This window comes from Salmo salar, chromosome 18, assembly GCF_965601325.2.
Source record: "Salmo salar chromosome 18, fSalSal1, whole genome shotgun sequence".
Lineage (NCBI taxonomy): Eukaryota > Metazoa > Chordata > Actinopteri > Salmoniformes > Salmonidae > Salmo > Salmo salar.
In genome coordinates, this window is record NC_138308.1 from 81,061,161 (window position 1) to 81,088,226 (window position 27,066).

The 27,066-nt window shown below is 47.4% G+C and overlaps 2 protein-coding genes and 3 non-coding genes across 8 annotated transcripts in view; all 5 read right to left on the reverse strand.

The window, feature by feature from the left end:
- Positions 1-14,858, reverse strand: part of acin1b (apoptotic chromatin condensation inducer 1b) — a 28,019-nt gene extending 13,161 nt beyond the window's left edge. For 2 of the 3 annotated variants that reach the window (XM_014156137.3, XM_082965188.1), the window contains exons 1-7: positions 14,684-14,858; positions 13,179-13,244; positions 12,733-12,844; positions 10,683-10,786; positions 8,467-10,536; positions 8,024-8,100; positions 17-158 (exon numbers count right to left, since the gene is read on the reverse strand). In XM_014156137.3, the coding sequence (XP_014011612.3) occupies positions 17-158; positions 8,024-8,100; positions 8,467-10,536; positions 10,683-10,786; positions 12,733-12,844; positions 13,179-13,244; positions 14,684-14,818 (2,706 nt within the window). In that variant the 5' untranslated portion in view covers positions 14,819-14,858. The remainder of the gene's footprint in view (positions 1-16; positions 159-8,023; positions 8,101-8,466; positions 10,537-10,682; positions 10,787-12,732; positions 12,845-13,178; positions 13,245-14,683) is intronic. The other variant, XM_082965189.1, reaches the window with a different exon arrangement.
- Positions 8,252-8,370, reverse strand: LOC123728808 (small nucleolar RNA U6-53/MBII-28). The gene has a single exon (XR_006760582.1). It is a non-coding gene; the product is annotated as a small nucleolar RNA U6-53/MBII-28 (small nucleolar RNA).
- On the reverse strand, positions 12,215-12,333 carry LOC123728809 (small nucleolar RNA U6-53/MBII-28). The gene has a single exon (XR_006760583.1). It is a non-coding gene; the product is annotated as a small nucleolar RNA U6-53/MBII-28 (small nucleolar RNA).
- LOC123728810 (small nucleolar RNA U6-53/MBII-28) lies at positions 13,339-13,455 on the reverse strand. The gene has a single exon (XR_006760584.1). It is a non-coding gene; the product is annotated as a small nucleolar RNA U6-53/MBII-28 (small nucleolar RNA).
- A 331-nt stretch (positions 14,859-15,189) lies between the features above and the next one.
- Positions 15,190-26,996, reverse strand: LOC106577796 (uncharacterized). 2 transcript variants are annotated; one of them, XM_014156145.3, is made up of 9 exons: positions 26,840-26,996; positions 25,814-25,959; positions 25,320-25,683; positions 22,673-24,115; positions 22,382-22,501; positions 20,596-21,579; positions 19,028-19,102; positions 17,991-18,248; positions 15,190-17,667 (listed from the first exon to the last, which is right to left on the reverse strand). In XM_014156145.3, exons 3-9 carry the CDS (start codon positions 25,329-25,331, stop codon positions 17,485-17,487), a joined length of 3,075 nt encoding a protein of 1,024 aa, XP_014011620.2. In that variant the 5' UTR covers positions 25,332-25,683; positions 25,814-25,959; positions 26,840-26,996; the 3' UTR covers positions 15,190-17,484. The 2 variants fall into 2 exon arrangements, with proteins under 2 accessions (XP_014011620.2, XP_045557368.2); XM_045701412.2 differs by lacking the exon at positions 25,814-25,959.
- Positions 26,997-27,066: the final 70 nt, after the last annotated feature.

Sequence of the window (27,066 nt, forward strand, 5' to 3'; positions counted from 1 at the left end):
ATCTCAGCGACCTTACCTCCTCCATGCGGCCCTCACTGTTCTCTGGGTCCCCTTCGGGGGTGGGCTGGGGGGCCCTGGAGTCCTCTGGGTCTGGCCTCTCCTCCACCTCCATAGGGCCAGGGCCGGACGGCTCCGACAGGGAAGACTGCTTCTTCTCCCTAGGGGGGAGAGAGAGAGAAAGCGAGTGAGAGAGAGGAGAGAGAGAGAGCAAGAGGGCGAGAATGAGGATAGAGAGAGATCTGAATAAAGAACGTCATCGTAAATTAGATAACAAACAACGGCAAAGAAGTGGTCTCGTCCTACCTACAACCATTAGCCATGAAAGCTAAAAGGTCAATCTAGTAGGAAGGAACAAAAATGTGTCCCTCATCAAAAAGCAGAGAAGATTAGATGGATGAGTCTACCTCTAGTAAAGAGAGTCGGACACACACAGAGGACAGATCGAGAGGAGAGAGAGAAGACAGTAAACAGAGAGAGAGAGAGAGAGAGAGAGAGAGAGAGAGAGAGAGAGAGAGAGAGAAAGGAGAAGGGAAGGTTGGTTGAGGCCAGTTATCTGGGACAGTGCAACTATAAATAACTTACACACCAGTATACAGCCAACTGACACCCAGCGACCCAGCTATGAGGTCACAAATACTCCTCAAAACAAACTCCTCATGCAGTCAGTCACACACACTGATTGACCAACCAAGACATGCACTGCTGTCTAACCAAAGATCACACGCGTACACACATTGAGATCACTTACAGGGTCATCCTAATGTCACTGACTGATAACCGATTCGAACCCCTCAAGCCTTCCACATCCTCCACACCAAAAACAAAAGCGAAGTCATTGTTCTGCGCGTGTCTCTTACGCTCTCCGAACACACACCTGCAATCTGAGGCCTATGAGGGGCCAGATGTCAACGAGAACACCACCCCAGTGGGGCAGCAGTGGAGGAGCACCCGGTCCCCGATGTGATCATTAAGAGTATGTGTTCGTTGGGACGAGGACCGCCTCTTTGCTAAAGAGGCCCCCATCCCCCCCTCCCCATTTCTTCCTTTATATAATTAAACCCTTACTCCACACTGACCACTGGCAGTCCATGTAGTGCCCTCAAGAGACAGCCTAGCCAGTTGGAGAATTATCACACACATTAAGGGCACACACATCCACAACTGCCAACAGATGTCTTGTGTATTAATGATCTCCCATGGTGACACTTGCTCATTAACATCATGAGCAGTATTTTTTATCATCGTCCGACTTAATCTGACACCAGAGTCATATTTATACATGGCTCTGTCTGACACCATCTCCTCTACACAGCAATAACTAACCTGACAAAAGAAGCAAAAAAGACAACAGTGGTGGAGGACAATGAATCAGTCATACCCACTTCTCAAGTGAGACAGTGTCATTACCTACACTGGATTCATATAGTAAGACAGCCAGTCTGCACTGGCTTCACACAGAGAGTGAGACATGCAGTACATCTATACGTGCACTGAAGTCATACCGAGACAGGTAGTGTACATTCAGATAGAAAATGTCACCTAAACATCCATTGGATTCACAGAGTGTAGGTGAGCTTTAGTACACACACAGCATAACCTGAAACATGTTACGACGAGTCAAGAGCAAGGAGGAAGTAATTCGTTATTTAATTCATAAGCTTAAAAGCTTCTGCATGATTCGCAGTATGACGCGTTTGATCCAGCCACGACCCGTTTTATTACTTACTTATCTGCGTATAAGGATTCTCTGGTACTAGTAAAGTTGAGTGACTGGAGTTACACGGTATCTCCCATCCCCTTCCCCCAACCCGAGTCCGACAGATCCACACCCCACGTGGACGCGGAGAGCGACACTCACGTGCACGACGCATGTATGTAATGTAACGCTTCGTGTCAGTCTAGTAATTAAAACGCCCACCGCTGACAGTTAAAACGTATGTGGCGACACTTTAGCGATAATTTAATTAGGGCACCAGGCGGGCAGGGTGAACGAGCGGTTGAGACGTGACACAATCAGCACTGGCAGCGCCTTAGCTACTACCGATGAAGCCAACGTAATGCCCATCCTTTCGCTCTCCATCTTACCCGTTTTCGGTCCCTTCCGACAGCATATTGTCTGGCTGGAACCGCCGACACCTAACGCTCTATCGCAATCGATTGCTCCAGTCAGGCACGGATTGAAATTGAGGACGAGAAATCCTTATGCGGCTGCCGGGTTTGTGCACTGCGACGGTATCAGAGTAGCAATACACACACGGCGGCCATATTGGATAGCGAGCCGAGAGGGGAAACTAACCTGGATCCTTGGGACCTCCAACTCTGACGTCACCCCATTGAAGTTTACATTTCAAATGTTTCGGGTTATTGTTGTTGGGGTTAGGGAAAAGGCGAAGCGGGAGGATTTACCCTCCCCCTTACTTATCTATAACTAGTCGCGAGAGTAAGCGTTTTGTTGTCGGTAAGCGAAGGGACGCTATATTGTAACAACGAATTTGGCAGTAGTAGAGTAGCTACAATGGATCAAGCTAAACAATTATGGTGTTCTGGCCAATTTAGTGCGTCATCTCTATATGGAATAAACAGTTAACATTTTCTTTCCAATAAATCCATGTGTCAAAATGTCCACATTTGGAAATTAAGCCAAATGTCATTCATCAAAACACAATAAAACCCATGAAACATACTTCAAGACATAGATGGACTTTAAAACGTAATGATAATGAGGTAAGAGTTGCCAGAAGATACGTTTTTATTTAACTAGGCAAGTCCGTTAAGAATAAATTCTTATTTACAATGATGGCCGGCCAAACCCGAACAACGCTGGGCCGGTTGTGATACAGCCTGGATTCAAACCAGGGTGTCTGTAGTGACGCCTCTAGCACTGAGATGCAGTGCCTTAGACCGCTGCCCCACTTGGGGGCCCAACGTGGAAAACTAGTAGGCCGCAATGAGGTACGTTTTCCGACCCATATCTCACGCCGGCTCCAAAGTGTCTTAATAATGTAATCATAATTGCATTCCGACCCCAGTGCATCTCAGTGTAAACAAGTGTACGGGTAGAGTCGGTGTCCTCTGGCAAAGGACAAGACACAAAATATATCTGCACACACATTCTAATGGTGCTTCCTGCTTTTATTATAACCTAAACTCACAATCGCTACCATGAGACGTTCATCCACTCCTGGAGTCCAATCATCCATCCACAGATCAATGACCAGGGCCCGGCTTCCCGATAGTGATGGAGCTTAGGAGCACTTTAACGATGCATCTTTCCTACAACGGCCCGAAGATGTAACTTGCGTTTCTCAAAACAACACGCAGAGAGAACAGTCGATAAGTTGGAGCATGTGTCCATACTTATAGTATTGAAAGAAAGGGAGCACTGATCTCGGATCAGTTTTCTCCATTCAAATCTTACCAAACATTATTTTACAATACTGATGACGGATCAGCTCCTATCACCACCTATGGCTGCAAATATTGAGGTGGCTTATTCTAATTGCTTACCCAATCAAAATGCACTAAATCACTGATTTGGCACATCATTGCACACATGTTGGGCTACACATGAAATAGAGACAAATTAGACAGCCTACAAGTATCAAAATAGAACTCAGTTGAACATTAAATGTATTTCTTTATGATTACCCCGGGCCCGTACTGTTTATTTTAAATGCAGTCATCTCAATTTTCATTTGAAGCATCTTTTTATATGTCGCTTGTTTGTATAAATTGCAAAGACATTGGCAACTTTGTTCTGAAGTTATCAGAGAGAGACAAACCATGTGCTTCTATGTTTAGCAGAGATGTGTATAAAGTGACGTGGGGAAGGCAAAAATACATCTAACGTCGCACTTAGCTGTTCAACGAGTGGTCTGAGTTAGGCATTAGATTACGAGCAGGTTCAAAGTGCGACGTTAAAAACATTGGTTTTGGGAAGCCGTTTGGAAATGTAACAATGCTCCTAGGAACGTTCTCACGATGACTTAGCCTTAAGATGCTTTTGGGAAACCGGGCGCAGGAGCAAGTGCTAAACATGTTAAATTCCAAAGAAACATTCACATTACAGACAACTGAGGCAGGGATGATACAGGGGGGTTCTATTAATGTCGGCCCGGTCGCACATGTAGGTGTGTTTTGCACCTTTATAGGGTTAGGGTTCCCAAATGCCCATATCTCCACGTTACAGCTGTTGTTTACGGAAGACAGATGGAACCATCTGTGTTAATTAGCTACAGTCCATTCGGAAAGTTTTCAGACCCCATGACTTTTTCCACATTTGGTTAAGTTGCAGCCTTATTCAATTTTTTTTAAACTCAATCTTCACACAATACCCCAACATAAAGTGAAAACAGGTTTTTAGGAATTTTTGCTAATTTATAAAAAACAGAAATACCTTAGGTAAATAAGTATTCAGACCCTTTGCTATGAGACAAAATTGAGCTCGGGTGCATCCTGTTTCCATTGATCATCCTTGATGTTTCTACAACTTGATTGGAGTCCACCTGTGGTAAAATAAATAAATTGGGCACGATTTGGAAAGGCACAAACCTGTCTAGATAAGGTCCCACAGTTGACAGTGTTGGTCTGTGCAAAAACCAAGCCATGAGGTTGAAGGAGTTGTCTGTAGAGCGTTGAGACAGGATTGTGTTGATGCACCGATCTGAGGAAGGGTATCAAAACATTTCTGTGGCATTGAAGGTCCCCAAGAACACAGTGGCCTTCATCATTCTTAAAACTTAAAAAGTTTGGAACCACCAAGACTCTTCCAAGAGCTGACCGCCCGGCCAAACTGAGCAATCGGGGGAGAAAGGCCTTGGTAAGGGAGGTGACCAAGAACCCGATGGTCACTCTGACAGAGCTCCAGAGTTCCTCTGTGGAGATGGGAGAACCTTCCAGAAGGACAACCATCTCTGCAGCCCTCCACCAACCAGGCCTTTATGGTAGAGTGGCCAGACGGAAGCCACTCCTCAGTAGAAGGTACATGACAGCCCGCTTGGAGTTTGCCAAAAGGCACCTAAAGGACTCCCAGACCATGAGAAACAAGATTCTCTGGTCTGAAGAAACCAAGATTGAACTCTTTGGCCTGAATGCCAAGCATCACATCTGGAAGAAACCTGGCACCGTCCGTACGGCGAAGCATGGTGGTGGCAGCATCATGCTGTGGGGATGTTTTTCAGCGGCAGGGACTGGGAGACTAGTCAGGATCGAGGGAAAGATGAACAGAGTAAAGCTCAGGACCTCAGACTGGGTTCACCTTCCAACAGAACAATGACCCTAAGCACGCAACTAAGACAATGCAGAAGTGGCTTCGGGACAAGTCTCTGAATGTCCTTGAGTGGCCCAGCCAGAGTCCAGACCTGAACATCTCTGGAGCGACCTGAAAATAGCTGTGCAGTGATGCTCCCCATTCAGCTTGAGAGGATCTGCAGAGAAGAATGAGAGAAACTCCCCAAATACAGGTGTGCCAAGCTTGTAGTGTCATACCCAAGAAGACTCGAGGCTGTAATCGCTGCCAAAGGTGCTTCAATAAAAGTACTAGGTAAAAGGTCTGAATACTTATGTAAATGTCATATTTCAGTTTATTTGTAATCAATGTGCAACATTTTCTAAACCTGTTTTTGCTTTGTCATTATGGGATATTGTGTGTAGATTGAGGGGGAAAAAGCTATTTAATCCATTTTAAAGTAAGGCTGTAACTTTAAATGTGGAAAAAGTCTAGGGGTCTGAATACTTTCCTAATGTACTGTATCTAGCGTGCTCTGAACACCTGTGTGTAAAGTCTTATTCACACGGGATTAGTTTTACTGGGGGAGACAGGGTTATGGAATTATGTGCAAGAGCACAAATCAACATATCCATTATTAAGTCCCGTCCGAATCCGCCACGTCGGTCACTTTACAGTAATAATTCAAGCTGCAAACCCCCCCCCAAAAAAACAAGTCCACGGTCCTCTTATATTACTAATCTAGTGCAAATCGACATCCCTGTGTTTTGAGAGAAATGTCTGAATTTGACAGGTGTACCTGGCGGTTTGAGAGTTAAAATAGGCCTAACTGAATCGATCAATTGATGCTTAAAACGCAGTGCTGCGCATAGCCCATAAAGAGCCTAGATGTGTCAACTTTTAGTGAATGCCTTTGTTTATATGTTGTGCCAATGAATTGAACATTGCCAAATGCATCAGTAAAAAAGTGTCTATTTAATGCAACCCTTGCTGTTCATAAAAGCAGCCTTCCAACAAAACTACATTTTCAGAAATGACAAGTTCACTTTCTCATCCATAGCCTTAAAATGCATCTCAAGTGCAAGTACACGGTTTAGCGCACATTTGCAAGCTGGGGGGCATGTAGGACGTCTACTGCAGATAGCGAAAATAATGATTAGGATCACACTTCCTCAATTCCAACATTATGTCGACACTATACCAAAGATGGTTTGGAATGGTTTAGAAACTTGGGAGCCAAGCTCAAGTTGTCAGTGTAGCCTGTTATTGCCCGGACATGTTGAAATAGCTTTACGCCCAGAATAAAAACCTCCAGGCGAATTCCTTCAGAAGTAACTTCTTGAAAAATAAATAATGGGACACGTCATCCAAAAACGTATACTTTTGACTCATCTGCCCATAGAACATTCTTCCAAGAGTCATCCAGGTTCTTCCAGGTGCTTTTTGGCAAACTTGCATACACTTTTCGGACGAGATGGGTCCCATTATGTCTGGCGAAAACCAAATCCTGCATTCCACAGTAAGAACCTCATACCAACGGTCAAGCATGGTGGTGGTGGTGTGATGGTTTAGGGATGCTTTGCTGTCTCAGGACCTGGACGACTTGCCTTAATAGAAGGAACCATGAATTCTGCTCTGTATCAGAATTCTACAGGAGAATGTCAGACCATCTGCCTGTGAGCTGAAGCACAGCAAGACACACAAATAAGTCAAACTTTTTGGGTTATTTGTAAACTCAGGTTCCCTTTATCTAATATTAGGTTTTGGTTGAAGATCTGATAACATTCTGTAAAAATGATGCAACAGATCAGAACGTTTAGCTTAAAAAATGTTGATAAACTTATTTCTTAACATTATTAGCGCAGCAAAGTTCACAAGGCAGGAGGCTACGCACAAATGTGGATTTTGCTAGAGGACAATGAAAGCAAGTTGAAAATCAATAGAACATGAGAGAAATAGGCTACTGGTTTCAATGGCATATGGAAGTCTTGATGAAATAATTGCCTCCACGGATAGTGTCGGACTTTGCCTAGGCTACTTTGAAGCAAGGTAAAACATGCCTCATATGTAGTAAAATGTTCAGGTTTCAAACAAGCAGCTAAATGCTTTCAAAATGCATACTGCCTCCAGCACATTACAAAGTGGTGTGTGACACACTGATGAAGCCTGCCTTCCTTGCCTATGCATTTAAATGGCTAACGGGAAGTGCGTTTCAATTACCAGTTGAGAAAAAAAAAATATTACCTCTTTAATCGTGGTCAAAAAACGTTTGAACACGTGATTGCATTTGGAATTGTGGCGTAATGTTTGGGCTTATACAAGTGCTGTCTGATTTTCTTCTAAAGGGCTCTGCATCTGTATGCTGTGCGTGTGATAAATACGATTTTTTTACATTTAACTAGGCAAGTCCGTTAAGAGCAAATTCTTATTTTCAATGACGGCCTAGGAACAGTGGGTTAACTGCCTTGTTCAGGGGCAGAGCGACAGATTTTTACCTTGTCAGCTCAGGGATTCGATCTTGCGACCTTCCGGTTACTAGTCCAACGCTCTAACCACTAGGCTACCCGCCGCCCCAGATACATAACCAATATACACACGCATCATTTAGTGGAATTAAATTGCTGCAAATTAACCATGACCAGTCAAACGTATTAAAATCAACCGGCGGCAATTCTTTTTTTTCAACAGACAAAATCCAGCTATTACCGGCTAACAGAAACCCTGGTGGGTGTGTGTGTACAGAACCGCAAGGACTGTGTGCGTTGTGAGAGCAACTCAAATGGTATTATGGCTGACCTGGAAGGTTGTTTCTTCTCTCCTCCTTTTTCCAGTCTTCTCCTTTCATGCCCTCTTCCTTTTCCTGGGACAGATTTCTGAGAAACAAATAGAATGAGCAAATGATATATGGCAAAATATCAAAGCACCGTGTTAAGAGACAAAAGCAAGACGCCACTTCTGTAGCAGTAAAGAACCCCCTTTTTATATGACCAAATAAAAGCATGTCAAGAAAGATTGCTGGGTAATTCTCCTCAGCCCACACTGACCCAGTCAGTATGAGAAGGTGAGTTTAACTCACTTGCACCCAGAGAGACACACTGTCTGTCTGGTGCATCAGTATTAGCATGGCGGGATCATCATCGGAGACTAACGTCTACACTGCTCTAGTACTGAAGAGTGATGGCAGCTTGTCATTGCAGAGAGAAAGATTTGATTGACATCCGGATTAGCCAGTCACTAACCTTTTTTTTGTCCCGGGAGGAGGTGGAGCCAGAGGAACGTGATGAAGAGGATCCAGAATCCGAGTCGGAGGATGAAGAGTCGCCGCTGGAGGGGGATGACCTCCTGTCGCTCGCCTTCTTCCTCTGCCTGCACCGCTCTTCTTCCTTCTTCCTCACATCTTCCTTCCGCTTCTTCTCTTCTTCTCCCTTACCTGGGTAAGAGGGGGGCAGAACAGGCCCCATGGGCTCAACCTCAACAGCCTCTTCAGGTCCTCTTCTCCTGGTCTCGCCGGCGGCTTTCGGTGTCTCCTTTTCTGCCTGGCTGTCACTCTCCGTCTCTGTTTTTGCAATGTCTCCTCCAGTTTTCCATCCAGGCTTTTCCGCGGACGCCTTTTTCGGTGAAGTGACCTCTATGGTGTTGTCTGTGTCCTGCTGGGCTCCTGAGATGAGGACTTCCTGTTTGAGGGGGGGTTCCCCTGGGGTGGTCACCACCACAGACCCCTGCTGCCCAGGTTTGGGAGGGGATGCCATGGAGCCGGATGAGGTGTCGGAGAACATGCGGGGCTTCTTGGGGGCGAGATCAGGCAGGCAGGTGGTTGAGCCGGGAGGGGAGGAGAGGGGTTCGTCCCTGTCGAAGGGTGACTTCTTCGGGCTGTCCACCTGGTGCACCGCAGGCACCTCTGACCCCCCAGACCCAAACTGCGAGGACACAGACGTCACATCACGTCCGTGCTTCCATGGCGGCAGGCAACTCTCACTCTCTTCCTGTTTCTCCTTCTCCACTTGCTTCATCTCCCTTTCCTCCACCTGCTTCTTTTCTTTCTCAGTCCTCTTCTGTGCCGTCTCTCCAGATGGACCCTGGGGCTCCGCGGTGAGGGTGATGCTGGGGACAGCTGCTCCAGACACCAGAGAGAGAGGATGGAACTGGGCTCCTGATCCAAACATAGACACTGGTGCAGGGACATCAGGTACAGGGACAGTTCCGGAGTGCGCTGCGCTGCTGCCTCCGATGTGGGTGATAGCAGCCCCAGGGAACAGGACTACCCCAACCTCCGGTCCTGCTTCTGGGACGCTGCTACCGCCATCTCCTGGTCCGGACGACTCCCCACCAGGACCTGTCTGGCCGTCTGAGGCACCCTCACCTCTCTTCCCGAACGCTCCCTCGGAAGCCATCTTGCGGGCGAGCAGGGAGAGGGGTCCGGGCCGCCGCTGGGCCAGGGGCTCTGGGCTGCTGGAGCGGGAGCTGGAGTCGGAGTCCTGCCTCTGGAGGCCACCTGGAGGGGAGCGGACGGCTACCCCAGCCCCTGCTCCTTCTGGCTCCTCATCCATGTCGGGCGGGCTCTGCTTGGGGGTGTCGGGGAGGGGAAAGGAGAGCTCTGGGGGTGGAGAGGGGGGCGGGGTGGGCTGGCGGAGCTGCATCGGGGGCTGGTGTACTACCTGCTGAGGGGGGATGTGTTGCGGAGGCTGGAGCTTGCGTCTGGATCTCTCTCGGCCCACTGGGACGCTGGGGGAAGGCTGCTGGGGCCGAGGGGGAGGGGAACGTCCTCCTCTTCCTCCGCCTCCGACCCCTCTCCTTGCCCCTGCCGCAGGTCCCCACTCATCTTCGTCCTCCTCACTGCTGTCATCTTCATCATCATCGCTGTCTTCCTGGACACGGTTACCCCCGGCGCTGGCTGCTGCCCGAGCGGAGCGGCTGAGGTGGAGCACATAGTGGGCGGGTCGGTCGTCATCCGCCGGGGCGGTGCCTTCATTATCCTGGGCCTGGACGCGGGGGGGCATGGAGGGTGGCAAGCCCTGGCGCTCAGGGTCCCCCAGGACACGCACAGACAGCGAGGCCACAGCGCGGGGCGGTGAGGGGGTGGTGGGCTCCTCATGGCGGGGGCCAGTGTGGAGTGAGAGACGCTGCTGCATCCAGGATCCAGGGGCGTCAGGGGATTCCTGGGGCACGGAGCCTGGGCCAAAGTGTGGTCTGCGAGACATCATCCCTTTGCCCATACCCTGAGACATCATTCCTTGCCCCATCATCATTGGTCCACCTCCTTCCTCTTCCTCGGCCCGGGTCAGTGGGGGCTGGGAGGGTATGGGGCGATGCTGAGGTAAAGAGAAAGAGAGAGAGAAATTGAGACTGTTGGCTAGCCTGATATGAACAAGAAATTATAGAAGAATAAATATATCTTGGACCGTTCGAATGTGATTGGCTTTTGAGCGTCTTCTGCTCCTGTGTATGTGTTACTGACCTTGTCAGGGTGGTAGGAAGCACTGTCATTGTCCTGCTCTGTGTCGTCGTCGTCGTCGTCATCGTCGTCCTCCTCCTCCTCCTCCTCCGGGCCTGTTTCCCCTGCTGAGAGGAAACAGAGGTTAGACGTTAGGAGTCAGAGTTTGGAACTGGGATGTCTGCAGACTCTGCACTACAACTCAATTGGGAATGGAGAGAACAAGAACATACCAAAAATAACCTGGTATATACAAATCATTTAAACTGGATAGCTTTATCTCCATCTCTACATTCAAAGACTCAATCGAGGGGCTCCCGAGTGGCGCAGCGGTTTAAGGCACTGCATCTCAGTGCTACAGACCCTGGTTTGATCCTGGGCTGTATCACAACCGGTCGTGATTGGGAGTCCCATACAGCGGCGCACAATTGGCCCAGCATCGTCCGGGTTAGGGTTTGGCCGTCATTGTAAATAAGAATTTGGTCTTAACTGACTTGCCTAGTAAAATAAATAAAAATCATGGATACTCTTACGGACACTTGTGGCTGCTTCATGTGATGCATTGTCGTCTTTACTTTTTTGCCCTTTGTGCTGTTGTCTGTGCCTAACAATGTTTGTACCATGTTGTCATGTTGTGTTGCTGCCATGATGTGTTATCTTACACGGAATCCAAACCAGATGTGCACTATTGTGCATAAATGTATTTTGTCCCCCCACACCAAACGCGATCACGACACACAGGTTAAAATATTTTAAAAAAACTCTGAACCAATTACATTAATTTGGGGACAGGTCCAAAAGCATTAAACATTTATGACAATTTAGCTACCTAGCTTGCTGTTGCTAGCTAATTTGTCCTGGGATATAAACATTGAGTTGTTATTTTACCTGAAATGCACAAGGTCCTCTACTCCGACAATTAATCCACACATAAAACGGTCAATCGAATCGTTTCTAGTCATCTCTCCTCCTTCCAGGCTTTTTCATCTTTGAACTTATATGGTGATTGGCATCTAAACTTTCATAGTATTACCACAACGACCGACAACACAGTCCGTCTTTCAATCACCCACGTGGGTATAACCAATGAGGAGATGGCACGTGGGTATCTGCTTCTATAAACCAATGAGGAGATGGGAGAGGCAGGACTTGCAGCGCGAGCTGCGTCACAAATAGAACTGACTTCTATTTTAGCCCATGGCAACGCAGACGCTCGCGAGCAGTGTGGGTGCAGTAATTGAATAATATAGATTTCTACATTTATTTTGCAGCACACGCGACGCGAGCGGTGTAGTCAGGGTATTACGTCTCTCTTTATGTAGTGTTGTGATGTCCCATCGTGTGATGTGTGTTTTGTCCTACATTTTTAGTCCCAGCCCCCGTCCCCGCAGGAGGCCTTTTGCCTCTTGGTAGGCCGTCATTGTAAATAATAATTTGTTCTTAGCTGACTTGTCTAGTTAAATAAAGGTTAAAATAAATAAAGACAAGTTGTTAGTACAGCTTCAGGTAAAATAATAAATATATTAAAGTGGTTACTGTGGTTTATTCCTAGTAGTTCTCCTCAGCCCACACTGACCCAGTCAGTATGAGAAGGTGAGTTTAACTCACTTGCACCCAGAGAGACACACTGTCTGTCTGGTGCATCAGTATTAGCATGGCGGGATCATCATCGGAGACAATAAGGACTTGGGGACATTACATGGTGCAAGAGGCCTGAGATGGGCCCACTATCCATATATGCAGATGACAAGTGCACTCAGCTATAAAGCCACTGTTTATATGCAGATGTGAATGGCACTAAGCTAACTGCCCTCCATTCATTCACTGGTATCACTCTACATCGGTATCATTCTACAGTGGTTAACTGCACTAAGCTATAGGGCCATTGTTCAGATGTAGTTCTAGTCTGCGCTCTATGTCCAAACTCACATACCACTTACAATGCATGTCCAAAACCTTGCTTCAGTGTGGATATTGGAACAGACTACTATGTTCCAATGTCCACTCAACACTAGCATTCTATGTTAAGTAGTGTGCTAGTGTGGATATTAGAGCCTGGTTGTGTGTGTCTTACCATCGGCCTCTGCCGCCTCCCGGGCCTCTCTCTCCAGCCTCTGGCGGAGGAGCTCCTGCTGCTGAGCCAGGTACTGCTTTATGAAGCTGTTCTGGCTCATCTCCTCCCCAATCTGAACACACAGGGGACATAAGCACAGCATTAGAAAGCCGGGAAGGGAGAGACAAGGCTATCTGTGCGTTTTAATGATACAGGACTCATCTTCACCACAATCTAAAATGATAGACACAATCAGGGGGGGGGGGGGGGGGGGGGGGGGGGGTTAAATGATCACCTTTGTGCATCGAAAGATACAGGTTGAAATATTTTCTAATTCATTTGAGGGTAAAAAAATATATACATTTCTGGTCTGAAACACGATGACTGCAAATCAGGTAACCTCCGTAATATTGTTTCTACATCTAGTACTGACTCTTCAAACAGTAGTGTATTGCTTGGTCTCTTACCTGGGAGTTGGGCTGGAGCCCAATGTGGGAAGTGGAAGTCTTCTTAACATTTTCCAACATCAGAGCCTAAAACAGAGAGCAAACTACTGGTTAAAACACAAACAGAACCATGCTGTTGTATTTTCACTGAAATGCAGGCTAATAAGAGCTATTGGTTTATTCTCCTCAGCACACACTGACCCAGTCAGTATGCAAAAGTGAGTTTAACTCACTTGCACCCAGAGACACACTGTCAGTCTGGTGCATCAGTATTAGCATGGCGGGATCATCATAGGAGAGAAGAAAAAAGCAATACAGACAGTACTAAACATTTACATTGTAGCAAAACTAACCGAATTATTGGAGGCACATACATGAAATCAGTCAACAAATGTAGCATCCTAGACAGGACAACAAGCCCTTGATCCTATTCCAACTCCAGCTGCAAGTGATGCCCAAAACTTCGTCATAGTGGTCGGAAGCAGGGTCTCTGAAACATACTCTCTGTCCTGTCCTGCCCTCCGCAGCTTCTCTTCTAATGAACAGACCCGTTTTAATTCTATGTAGGCTGAATAGGGAACGTAGAAGCGAAATGGATCGTTGATCTGTTGCATAGGAGGGGCATCATTGGGATGGGTAAATCCAAATCGACTCGGGTCATTGAGTTTCTAGTGCCAAACAGTTTCGATCGCCCTTCCACTGACATTTGCAAACCTTCAGCTTGCATTCTATTGGAAATGCGGAAGAATAGCCCATTTTTACACACAGGATATTGCCCATAATACAAGCATAGGAAACTGCATGGCTGATTGAAAAACGGGTCGTTATAACGTATGACATTATTTGTGATTGCTGAGCATTGTGTGCAATTCTAAGTTAAGACACTTATGAGGCAATTATAATGCAATTGGAAAATGTATTTTTCTAATGATGGTGTCCAAATTAATATTCAGCACTAACAGTAGTTTGCTGGAAACCTAACGTTTTTCAGTGGCGGTAGTGTTAAGGAAATGTTTTACTTTGTTAAATAATATAGCTAGCTAATTGAAGAGAAAAAGAAAAGCATCTTCACGTTAATTATCTAAAATATTCTTGCCTTACTAAGCTAGCTAGTTACGTAGCTAGCGAACTATAGCTAATGTTCCTATAAACAGCGCATATGGGCAGGCGCGTACCCAATCACCCTGCCCCCTTTTCCTCTCACTCACAGAGCGCGGGCCCGACGACAGAGGGACTGCTGCTAGTTAGTTTGCTAACATTAACACACGCTCCGATTGGGCCTTCAGTTCGGTCCGTGCAACACATCTCAACTTTGAAGTGTGTTGCACCACAAAATACACTTATACAATTGGTTCGACGTATTTTAACACACCGATGGATAATTTGCCAGACCTGAAATCCTCCGCACGCGTACGAGTGCCTAATATTATGATTCCCGCACCCGAAACACGGCCTATAATTCACTCTCGCCTCCTGCTTAACTTGACCAGCTCGTCGGTAGAAGCAATTACCGGCGCCAAACTTACCCCTTTCAGTCGCTTAATGAGCGCATTTTTCGCCCCGCTTTTAGGGAGGTGTCGGTGCTCCAAAGCGGCTTTTAAATCCGCCACACGGAGCGATTGAAGCGATTTACCATCCAGCGTAACATCTTCATCGGCCATTTTGCTTTCCTGTCGCTCTGTCAACTCACAGGCGTCGGTCGCAACGTCCTCCGAACGTCCTCCGAATCCCCGCCAACGTCACAGTTCGGCAGTCTCCGGAGGGGGTGGAGAGACTTTCCTACTGTAGTTACCAGCCGATAGTGTGCTAGCCTACAACTCATCTCTAAAAATCACAAATCTTCCATCATTTAAATTAGCCTTATCCATGTGTCTGTCGCTTTTTACAGACAGTGCACAGTATCATGTCCGAAAAAACTAAACATGGAACAATTAATAAGTCAGATGCTTCACTTAACAAGGTGAAAACTGAAACACCTTTTTAAAATAAATATATACTTTCAGCAGAAATAATCCACACCAAGACAGAACAATGTAATTGTAAAAATGTATTTGTGCATTTTTGAAGGGAACAGAGTCAAATGACTCATCATTGTTGTGTTCAATTTACATGAACTGTAGACTGGATAGATCCATATGCCTTATATAGCCATCGAGTCAATCCCAACAAATTCACTTTAGTGTAAAAACAAATTACAACACGAAAAGCTTTCAAAAATACATTCTGGTACAAAAAAAAGGCAAAAAACAAACTTAGCTTAATCAAACTAACTGCTCTTCTCCATTTGTTCTTTTCAAACATTGTAGTAAAATTGAATTCACGGTGTGAAGTGAAAACATCCCTGGTTAAATATGTGCATATATAACAAATATAGCAACTTAAAGCCATGCAGATCACAAAGCCACTAGGAAAAAATGATAAATAAATACAATTGTTATTAATTATGATGACGCTTTTCTATTATTAGGCCCTCCAGCTATGGATGTGGCATGACTTTACTGTCCAGACAGGCATTCTGTAGAAACCCTGCTACTTTCCACTAGGGGGAGCTCAAAGGCAAATCACTAGTGTTGACGAAGCTACTTTGTACTTTTTTTTGGCACTGCCGCATATTTGTTCATTTGACCCTCCTATCACCAACATATCACTGCTGCATAGAGTCTGACAGCAATACTAGGGAGGATGGCAGCATTGACTTTGCAGGGTGCGATTAGAGTCTTTCAACATTAGGAAAGCCTAGAAGCCTGCACCCCAATCATACCTTAGCCCCCTATGCACTTATTATTAGGATCTGAGAGGATTGGGTAGGAGTAGCCCATGAAGCAATATGGCGATACTTCCACCTAGCCTATCAGAGGCTACAGGGAACTAGATAGGTAGGAGCGAAACAGGAGGCAATGTTTGGGCACAGAAGATTAGTTTAAGCATTGACTTAAGGAGGGTAATGGTGACAAAGATGAACTTCATGGAGATACACACGCACTAAAGAAATACCCCATTTGGCAAGTCTGCAACCCACACGTCTGCTATAGATGCCTCACAAGGTCTCACTGACAATAGAGTTGAATAGAAAACAGACAGGCAACAGTATACCAGCATGTCTGTCTGGGAGCTACCCGCATAGACAAAAGACAACCCTTTCTCGTCCTTTGGACAACATGCCGGGGACTGTGTAGGAAAGTGAGGGTGTGTGGCGGAAGGTGTAATGTGTGTGAGAAAGCGAGAGGAAAGGGAGAAATGAAAAGCGAGACAGGTGTAGACAGGTAAAAGTTGGCATACAGGTTTTTCCCTCTCGATGGCCCAACCGTGGGAAAGGACATGCCTGACTGAGCCCGCTCTTGCACCACTCCAACAACAAGTTACTTGAAACCAATCTCAGTCCCACATAGAATTCAATCTTCTTTCCAATCCCCCTCTTCCAGACTTCAAGCTAGGAAACTGAAGGGGGTAAAAGAGTAGCCATCTTGTCATCCTGCAAGCTCCTATGGTCAACATCCTCTGGATAATACAAGTTTCACACAATCTCCAATGCAACACCAGGCAGAAACACACAGTAATGCTGCCACAACATTTATATACAGACCCACCACCTGCATCAAGCTCTCCCTGTTCTCCTCCATCGCAACAAACAGGATCTGGGCACACTTGCTATTTTTGAGACGGGGGGGGGGGATGGAGAGTTACTTCGAATAAATAAGGATGCAAAGATAAGAAAACAAATGGTTATGTCAAAGGAAGAGGAACGTATGGCAACCGACCAGAACTAGGCTGTCTCCCATAATACAGTGGCCCAAAAGGGACAGTCAATAATGTCACAAACCTGGTTCAAACATGAGCAAAACCAAACATCCATCAATCAAATAAGTTATCAAGACACACAACAAGACAACTGTGCTGGCAGTTGGCACCAAGAGCACAGAAGTCAGTAAGTATAAAAACAAAGCCCAACCAACACACACAAAATCTAACTCAATGACAAATTTGAGGCACAGATCTCAGTTCTTCTTCCGCACTGATAATCAATGATTCCAAGTCACTTACTTCCAACGTCAAACCGTTCAATTAAAAAAGACAACACATTGAAACAATATTAAGGCAGCGTTTCCCAAACTCAGTCCTCTGGACCCCAAGGGGTGCACGTTTTGGTTTTTGCCCTAGCACTACACAGCTGATTCAAATGATCAAAGCTTGATGATTAATTTATTATTTGAATCAGCTGTGTAGTGCTAGGGAAAAAAACAAAACGTGCACCCCTTGGGGTCCTGAGGACTGAGTTTGGGAAACCCTGAACTAAGGCATTTCAAGAAGAGAAGTTGAAGAAATATTGTCAAGATATCTCTGCGAGGCGCTTTAGCAGGCTGGAGAATCCTGCGGCATGCTGGGACAGCTCTGCCACGCGGTCCACCATTTCCTGGGTGGCAGAGACCGATGGATAGTTTTGTGCTGCCCCCTTTGTAGCCACGACGACGGCCTTCAGGGCCTGACACAGACGCCCCCCTGAGGTTGTGACCTACGGAGAGAGAAAGACAAAAATAAATATCCTACCTACATGTCCCTAATCCCTTTCACCTTGACCTAAATCTCAAATTAATTCAGCTGCAAGCTGTTCTTTATGTTTGACTACCGTATCGGACTCTACATTTGGAATGAAATGCAGGGTCGTGTTCATTAGGCATAGAATGGAAGAGAACTGACTGCAACAGGTAGGGACTACCTAAACTCGTCCTATGAGAAACATGAATTTTCTTTTTCTGTTGTAAAATGTTTTGCTACAGTGTGCCCTCATGAACACGAGTCACGACCCTGTCATTTTTGCATGAAATGTGTGCTGACCTTTGCTCGGAGGTCAGGAGAGGTCAGGAGGCGGGAGAGCGTGTCCCCGATGAACACCAACTTGTGAGCCGTCACGATCAAACTCTTCCCCCGGGAAACGAAGACGCGGGGAGGCTGGTTCCCCTGCACACTGTTGAAGAGCACGTCGATGGAGTCGGCCAGACAGGAGAGGTGGGACAGGCTCTGAGACGAGTAGAAGGACAGCAGCTCAGAGTCCTCCAGAGAGAGAGCGATGGGCAGAGGAGGGGAGGGGCTCAACTGGAGAGAGAGAGACAGAAGGGGGGAGAGAGAGAGAAGGGGGGAGAGAGAGAGAGAGAAGGGGGAGAGAGAGAGAAGGGGGGAGAGAGAGAGAGAGAGAAGGGGGGAGAGAGAGAGAGAAGGGGGCAAAGAGAGGGGAGAAGGAAGAGAGAAGATAGACGGAGAGAGTTAGAGAAATGGGGAGAGAGTTAGAGACATAGGGGGAGGGAGAGACAGTGAGATAGGGCCATCATTGTAATGGCAGGGATGAACATTGTCACTTATGGAACTGCCATGTATTGTGCAATGGGCCCCCATTGTCTATTATGTCAAGTTCTTAGAACCACAGATGACCTCTTGTTGTGTGGCTATGACACAAGTTGACGCAACCTAAGCCTAGAAAAATATAGGCTGAGAAAAATGGAGAGAAAGATAGAGAAGCTAAAGAGACATTGAGATTAAGGTAGAGATACTGTAAAGGTAAACAAGTTGAGTTGATCCAGGCAGGTTGAAACTGGATAAAGGAGTACAGAGAGCAGATTTACTGTCAATGTAACCTAAAGTCAGGTAGATCAATGTTGACTCACTGGACTGAAGGACAGAGAAAGCTCATCGGTAAATACACAGAGAGAATTAATGATTCATCCGAGGCCATAGTTTGTGTATGTGGTGTGAAGATGTGAGAGGATGAGTGTGTGTGTGAATGTGAGGGGTGATTGGTGTGAAAACAAAGTGTGTGAGAATGAGACAAGCATGTGTGTGACAATTGGGAGCGTAAGACGTGAGTGTGTGTTACTTACCCTAGGCTCTGTGGTGTGGACACTCTGGTTTGACCCATTCTCTGTCTGGACATCTGAGGGAGGCTCTGGCTTTCCCTGTGGAGGAAAGGTGAACGTACACTACATGACCAAAAGTATGTGGACACCTGCTCGTCGAACATCTCATTCCAAAATCATGGAGATTAATATGGAGTTTGTCCCTCCTTTGCTGCTATAACAGCCTCCACTCTTCTGGGAAGGCTTTCCACTAGATGTTGGAACATTGCTGTGGGGATTTGCTTCCAACAGCATTAGAGTGGTTGGGCACTGATGTTGGGTGATTAGGCCTGGCTCGCAGTCGGTTTTCCAATTCATCCCAAAGGTGTTCGATGGGGTTGAGGTCAGGGCTCTGTGCAGGCCAGTCAAGTTATTACACACCGATCTGGACAAACCATTTCTGTATGGACCTCGCTTTGTGCACAGGGGCATTGTGCACAAAGCGAGTTGGAAGCACAGAATCATCTAGAATGTCATTGTATGCTGTAGCATTAAGAATTCCCTTCACTGGAACTAAGGGGCCTAGTATGAACCATGTAAAACGGCCCCAGACCATTATTCCTCCTCCAACAAACTTTACAGTTGGCACTATGCATGGTGGCAGGTAGCGTCCCCCTGGCATCCACCAAACCCAGATTTGTCCGTCAGACTGCCTGATGTTAAAGCATGATTCATCACTCCAGAGAACACGTTTCCACCACTCCAGCCGACGCTTGGCAATGCGCATAGTGATCATAGACTTGTGTGCGGCTGCTCGGCCATGGAAACCCATTTCATGAAGCTCCCGATTAACAGTTCTTGTGCTGACGTTGCTTCCAGAGGCAGTTTGGAACTCGGTAGTGAGTGTTGCTATGCACGTCAGCACTCGGCGGTCCCGTTTTGTGAGCTTGTGTGGCCTACCACTTCGCGGCTGAGCCGTTGTTGCTCCTAGACGTTTCCACTTCATAATAACAGCACTTACAGTTGACCGGGGCAGCTCTAGCAGGGCAGAAATTTGACAAACTGAGTTGTTGGAAAGGTGGCATCCTATGACTGTGCCACATTGAAAGTCACTGAGCACTTCAGTAAGGCCATTCTACTGCCAATGTTGGGCTATGGAGTTTGCATGGCTGTGTGCTCAATTTTGTACACCTGTCAGCAACGGGTGTGGCTGAAATGGCGGAATCCACTAATTTGAAGGGGTGTCCACATACTTTTGTAAATATAATGTAGATACATCACTTTAGACACAGCCATGGGCCCACAGAGCAGATACTGTCCAATAAAACAACTGGAAGAAGAGAGGCAAACATACAAGAGCGATTATTATTATTATTATTATTATAAGTCACTCTGGATAAAGGAGTCTGCTTAAAGGGGAAGTATTTTTACAATTTGTAGTGGCTGTTTAAAGAAAAGCGGTTTCTTCTGAACCATCTAACCTCAAATTGTACAATCCTGAAATCCCCCTAAAACACAATGTAAAAAATGAGTCAAACGCAATGTAAAATGCAGACAAGTGCCAGCAAGGGAAAGGTGAGCGAGAAACAAAAGCCAGCAGATTGAAGACTGACCTGCAGCTTCACGTATCCCACACTGTCTCCAACAGGAAGTAGTGCCGGGGCGGGAGTCAGACCTATCCCAGCGTACTCATTCCCCATCTCTTCCTCTCCATCGCTCTGCCCTACCGTGATGGACATGGTCATGGAGGGTTGTGCGAGGGGCAGGGGGAACGCTGGCTGAGGGGTCGGAGGTAAGGGCCTTTCCTGGATCCAGCTACTCTTGCGTGGTCCCATACCACTCCCTACGGGTTTGATCTCCACTACGGGAAGGGCTGGTAGGGGTCTCCGGGACAGGGAGTCCTGGGAAGGGAGGCGGGGCCGCCCCTGGGTCTGTAACAGGATGGTGGAGTCCTCCAGCGCCCGTTGGACCATAGAGAGCAGAGTATCTGACGGAGGGGCGTGGCCACCGGCAGACAAAGCAGGAAGTAGATCTGAGAGGCGGGCCCAAGCCAGTTGGAGAGAGGGAGGGACCTCGCTGGGTTGACTCAACTTCCAGACGGACAGAATCTCAGCCAATGAGGTAGCCAGGTCCCTTGAGGAGGCGGGTGCACCCGAGGCAGTGCTCAGCACCGATTGGACAAGGCTGGAAAGCGAGGTTCTCCATTGGATGTCACCAGACCCATTACTGGATACAGATAACCTGTGTGTGGAAGACGACGTTGACATCGCCGAAGAGGGCAAGACGTCAAGGGTGAGAGCAGGCATGTTGTAGATGCCACAGTCCGGCTCGGAGGTGGAGCCCAAGTCGCTGCCCTCACCCAGCCCCAGCGGCGCTCTCTTCCCTGGGCCGGGGACAGAGTAGACCTGGCCGTGCTCCGTCTCCTCCAGGGGGATGATGGTGGACATGTCCCCCGGGGCCAGGGGTAGGCCAGGAAGGGAGGGAACGCTGTAAACGTCCTCCTCTGATTCAGCAGTTGTAACAGACGCTTGGACGTTGTAGGTCTGCTGCTGGGGGTCTGATGACGTGCTGAGTATTATAGTGGGAACATTGTACACCTGAAAGAGAGAAATGGAGATGAAGACAGAAAGGGGTGGAAGGAGATGGAGAGAAATGGAGAAAGAAAATAAATAGCTACTTTCCTCTTGGGGATATTGCTCTCTGTTTTGCCCCCTGGCCCAGACACCAATTGCTCAGTTAGACAAAATAATGTCTAAAGCACCAGTGTAAAGGGCACCTAGATCATTCCACAGAACAATATGGGTCTATGGCGCATAGCAAGTCTTCCTTTACCGTTATTGTTCTTCACGTCATTCCATTCAGTCATTCTAAGCTCCTAGTCAGTAGTACTGTTTGTTATGCATGTATGTTCTAGAAGAACAGAGGAGGAGGAGAAAAGAGGAGGAGATTGGATAGCCTGGCCATTACATTCCCACTGCGGTATAGACAGCTGGGTGTGACTGGGAGAAAATAGCAACAGCAGTATTCAGATCAGACAGACTGGAATGCAGCTGACAGAGAAACAGGTGTGGCAGAGAGAGAGAGAGAGACAGACGGAGGGAGGGGCTGTGGGAGGAAGGAACAGGTGAAGGAAAGTTGAGCCGAGAGAGAAAGAGGGGGACTGAGAGAAAGAGAGGGGGAGGTGGGGGGGCAGAGGGAGGGAGGGAAGAACAGGTGAGGGAACGTTGAGAGCTGAGGGGGGAGAGGGAGAATCAGACAGAAAGAAGAGAAAGAAGAGGGAGAGAGAAAGATGAAGTGAGAGCGAGGAGTGAGAAAGAGAGAAAGAAGAGAGAGAGAGAGAAATGGAGTTGGAGAGGAGGGAGATGGTGTCTGCACTGTGGAGGAAGAATCCTGACTGACCTCGGACTCGAGGTCAGTGTGTGGGGGGAGGGCGCGGGGGGTGTTGTAGACGTTCTCGTCGTCACACAGCGCTGCTGGGGCTGGCCGCTGCCACCTACTGCTGGGAGGAGTATCATACACCTAGTAGACCAGGCACAACACAACATGTCATCAGACTGTTACGCGCTTGTTATAAGCACAAGGTCAACCTCAGATATATAGTTCACATTGGTTAACTAGGGTTGGAGTTTTTCCTGAATGCATGACTTGACGGGGGATAACTCTGGGGCCTAGTCATGACGAGATTGTCACCTGTTCGTCGAGGTTCTCGTCATCAGGATCTGCATACTCTCTGCCCCCTCCTTTCTTATTCTGCCCATTCTTCTTCTTTTCATCCGACGTTATCCTCCCATCTTTGCTGTCCTGCTGCAAGGATACAGGAGTCGACTGGGGGGGGGAGGGGGCCGGCTTAGAGGTGGACACAGGGGTTCCAGACTGGGGCAAGTCTTTTCTGGTGACCCCCCTCACTGGAGGGGCTGGAGGAGGGGGCTTACGGGCAAAGTTTGGTGACCTGGGCACTCTGCCTTGTCCCTGTCCTGGTCTGGCCAGCAAGGGGGACCCCCTGACGGGGGTAGCCGGAGCTAGCTTCCCCCTGGCGATGGGAGCAGTGGAGGGCACACCACTCTGACCTCTGGGGGTTCCTGGGGTTTTGGGGGTCACGCCTTTCAGCTGAGGTTTAGGGGATCCCAGTGCAGGGACGGGTGGAGTCCTGAGAATCCCTGCTCCCACATGGGTGGGAGTCTGGTACATCATCCCAGGGGTGTCCTGTGCCAGTTTGGAACTAGGGGTGAGGGGCTTGAGGGGGGCCCCCCTGTCCCCGTTGACCTGTGAAGGGGTGAGGCTCTGAGTCTCCAGGATCCTGGTAGCGATGGGGGTAACCTGGGTCGCCACGGCCACCCCTGCTGCCAATCCTGTGGGGGTCTGGTAGAACTCCTCGCTGGGCAGTACGGTACCTCTGGGGACCAGGTAACAGCCGTCAGAGTGGCCTGCAGCCACTACAGTCTCCCTGGGGACAAGGTAGGTGTTGTCCTCTGGCCCCTCTGGAACTAGACCCACAGCCCGGGGCATCCCACTGGGGGCCAGGTAGACATTCTCTGGGCCAGGGGCTCCAGTCAGACCCCCTACTGATCTGTGTTGCTGGGGCCCAAGAAGTGTGGGGGTGGAGGGGGTCTGGTAAAGAGTCCCAGCTGACTCTGCATCTCTGCCTCGGAGGGAGGGCGAGCGCGGGCGCCCCGTCACCCCCCCGTCCCAATCGGGTAGGGGGCGTGTGCCAGAGCTGGAGCGGGAGCGCGGGCGACCTCCTACCTCGGCCTGTCGGAGGACCTCTGGTCTAGAGGCGACAGGCACCGCCCCTGGGCTCTGGTACAGGGCCTCCCCCAGGCTAGGTGGGGTGCGGTAGACACCGCCTATGTCCTCCGTGGAGACTGCTGTGCGGGCCACGGGGCCGGGGGAGAGGTACACGGAGTCTTCGCTGGGGGCGCGGCTGGGGGGTCGGAGGTCAGACCCCGGGGCGGTGTGGAGGAGGCGGAGGCGGTTGGCGGGGGCGATGCCCTGGCGCCCGTGGAGGGAGCAGAGCCACCAGCCAGGACCCCCTCCCTGCTCCTGTTCTAGAACCATCAGGATGTCTCCCTTCCGGAAGGCCAGCTCCTCAGGGCTCTCTGCTGCATTGTCAAACAGGGCCTTCGCCAGCACCGTCTGAGGAGGGGGGAAAAGAGGGACAGGGAAAACATATGTAACACAGAAATAACTTATGACACAGTAATTACTCCAAAATAAGAGATCCACAAAACACCCATCACTATTCCAGCGTTAATCCAGAGTTTTTCCTAGTGAAGTCACGTGGTCAGGAAAAACATTGGACACTAGTCATAGGGGGCAGTGATGACAGGACTGCACACACAGAGACAGCCTAACGTCACACTAGGAAGCATACATCTACATACTGACAGGACTGCACACAGACAAATGCATTGACTTGATACCAAGAAAGAGATTGAGAATAGCTGATTGTATAACAGTGTAAGTGAATAGAAGAGCTAAAGATCAAGAGGGAGGAGCTAAACAAAAACAGTGTGGTGGCGAGAAAGAGAGGGAACACATTCAGCGTCCCATCATGACTAAACACATAATGATATAAGTGCTAAATCACTATATACTTAGTTACTGCACACAGTACTTTTAGGGGGAGTAGAAAAGAATCAGAGGAGAGAGGAATGATTGAAAAGACAAGAGGAGTAAATGGTAATGAGAAAAGAGAGGGATGGATGGAGGGAGCAAGAGAGGGAGGGGGGGGAAGGGAGGCAACATCTGTCCCTAGTTTGGGGTTTAATTGCCGTCCCATGGGCCTCCTCTCATCTTCTCCTTTTCAAAACCCTAACCCCCTGGGGATTGGCTATAGAGACAAGCTGAGCCCTGAGCTGCGTTCAGTATGAAGGAAATGTAAAAAAATGTATAAAGTCAAACAGTGTCCAATATTGTCCTATTAGAACACAGCGTTTTGTTTTCAGTTGCAAAACGTTTTGCACTACTAGCTCTGATCTGAAACGTGCCTGCTGGAAACAGTGGATGGAAGCCAGGGCAATGTTCAATTACTTAAAAACCGCATCCTTCATTCCCTCCCTTCCCTGAATGATGTAATCACTGATTTGAGAGTATTGGATGGGGACAACAAAAAGGTTCACTTCAGCCAATGGCCTTTCACTGATCCAGTTATGTCATATCAGTGATTCTCCCAAAGAAGGATGATGCATTTTTTTAAGTATTCAAACATGGCCCTGGTTTGAAAAATAACTACAGTGCCATGTCACCAGTTGGGCTCCTGTCATCAGTGCCTGCTTACCCACCATATCTCATACAAAATGTGAGTACACACACACACACACACACGATTGGTACTCACAGAGAGGGACATGTTTACTCTTCCTCAGACAATGATCCCGTCAGGACGTTGGGTCAGGCTCACAAACAGACAGAGTCCTCCATCTAGAACCAAGAGGTGAACTGCGGACTGCTGCGGAGTCCAAACACACCATCCGAGTTGTGTTCAAGGGCAACACCACCAGCCTCCTTCCAAGGCTGCAAGATGTCCTGCCTTCTTCACTCACCAACGCCCATAGGGTTCTTCTGTGTTGAGGGCATGATTGAACTGCTTCTTCTTGGCTCAGTGTTGTCGACCGTTCTTGAGATTAAGATTAGAAAAGCCAGTTCGGCCGGATTGTGATGCAATCGTCATATCACGCTCCTGATTCCACTGAAGGAGAATCCTAGTCAGGGAAATGATGATGAAATCGTTAGTGTTGTTCTCACTTTGTAAACAACATAGTCTAGATTCTTAGAGGATGTCAACGTCTACCACTTGTATTTAGAGCCAATTCATAACTTCTGTCTTCTTACCATATCCCATGTTGTGGTCACACACCCATGATTTACAAGACTCACTACTGCTTTCAACAAACAGCAGCAATTACAAACTCCAAGGGTACATCACGGGGGAGTAAGATCCTTCAGATAAAAAGGCTCAACTGACCGGAATAATTTACCTATAGAAACCAGGGCATTAAAATCAAACAGTGAATTTAAGAAAGCCCCTTTGTCAAATATTAAGAACAAACTGTTTTTAACTAATAGAAACATCACCATGTTTATATATATATATATATATATATATATATATATATACTGTATGTATTAAATACACTTAGTTTTATTAGTAGTTGTAGCATTAGTTTATTAGTTGTAGGCCCATTAGTAGTTGTACAACAACTTATGCTGTTTATGTACTTAATAATATATATTATTATTTAATTGGTATTATTATTAGACAGTAGTTGGCATATTATTCTTGTTACTAAGTATTGTTTGTTTAGAAACAAGCATCTCAAGAGATTTCATCCTGCAAATGCTACCCCAATGACAGATGTACAGTTAAAATGCAAGCATTCAAAATATGTAGCAAGCGTTATTCGAAAAATGAATATCAAATAATGGTGGCAATTATTATTCTGTAAAAACTTAATTGACAGCATAGAACACAGAGGTTGTGTATCAAGTTACCAGGCAGTGGGATCAGTCAGCCAGGACGAAATTTTAGACCATGGCATGGATTGACTCAGATGACGTAAATATTTGAAAACAAACGTTAGCTAGCCCCTTAAAGTTAGCAAGCAGCTCACCCGATCGCTGATAAAAAATAAAAATGAATGAATATTCAATATTTTGTTAGCTCACAATTTGGCCCACACTATCCAAGTATCTAAATCGATGTAGCGGAGGCTAGCTTGTTACTGTAACGTAAACTGCTAACTAGCTTATAGCCAATGGGCAAAACAAAAGGGGGCATGAAATCAGTTCGCTAACAAGCAAACTTCAGTCTGTATTCAAATGACACTCACGTGTTGTTTTGTTCGCTAGCGTACTTACCCTTGATGAAATAGAAACATTTCATGCAATACTCGAAAAAAAGAAAGATAGCTATCGAGCGTTCCCTTATTTCAGTTGAGGGAATTCGTGGCAAACGAGGTTTTTCTCGTATGTCTCCCTCCCGAGGACTACGTAATTGGATACGAACCTCTTGCGGTAAAGCGCAACTATTTGAGGATGGAGAAACCGAAGATTACAGCTCCGCCTTCAGCATTTCACTCGGGAGA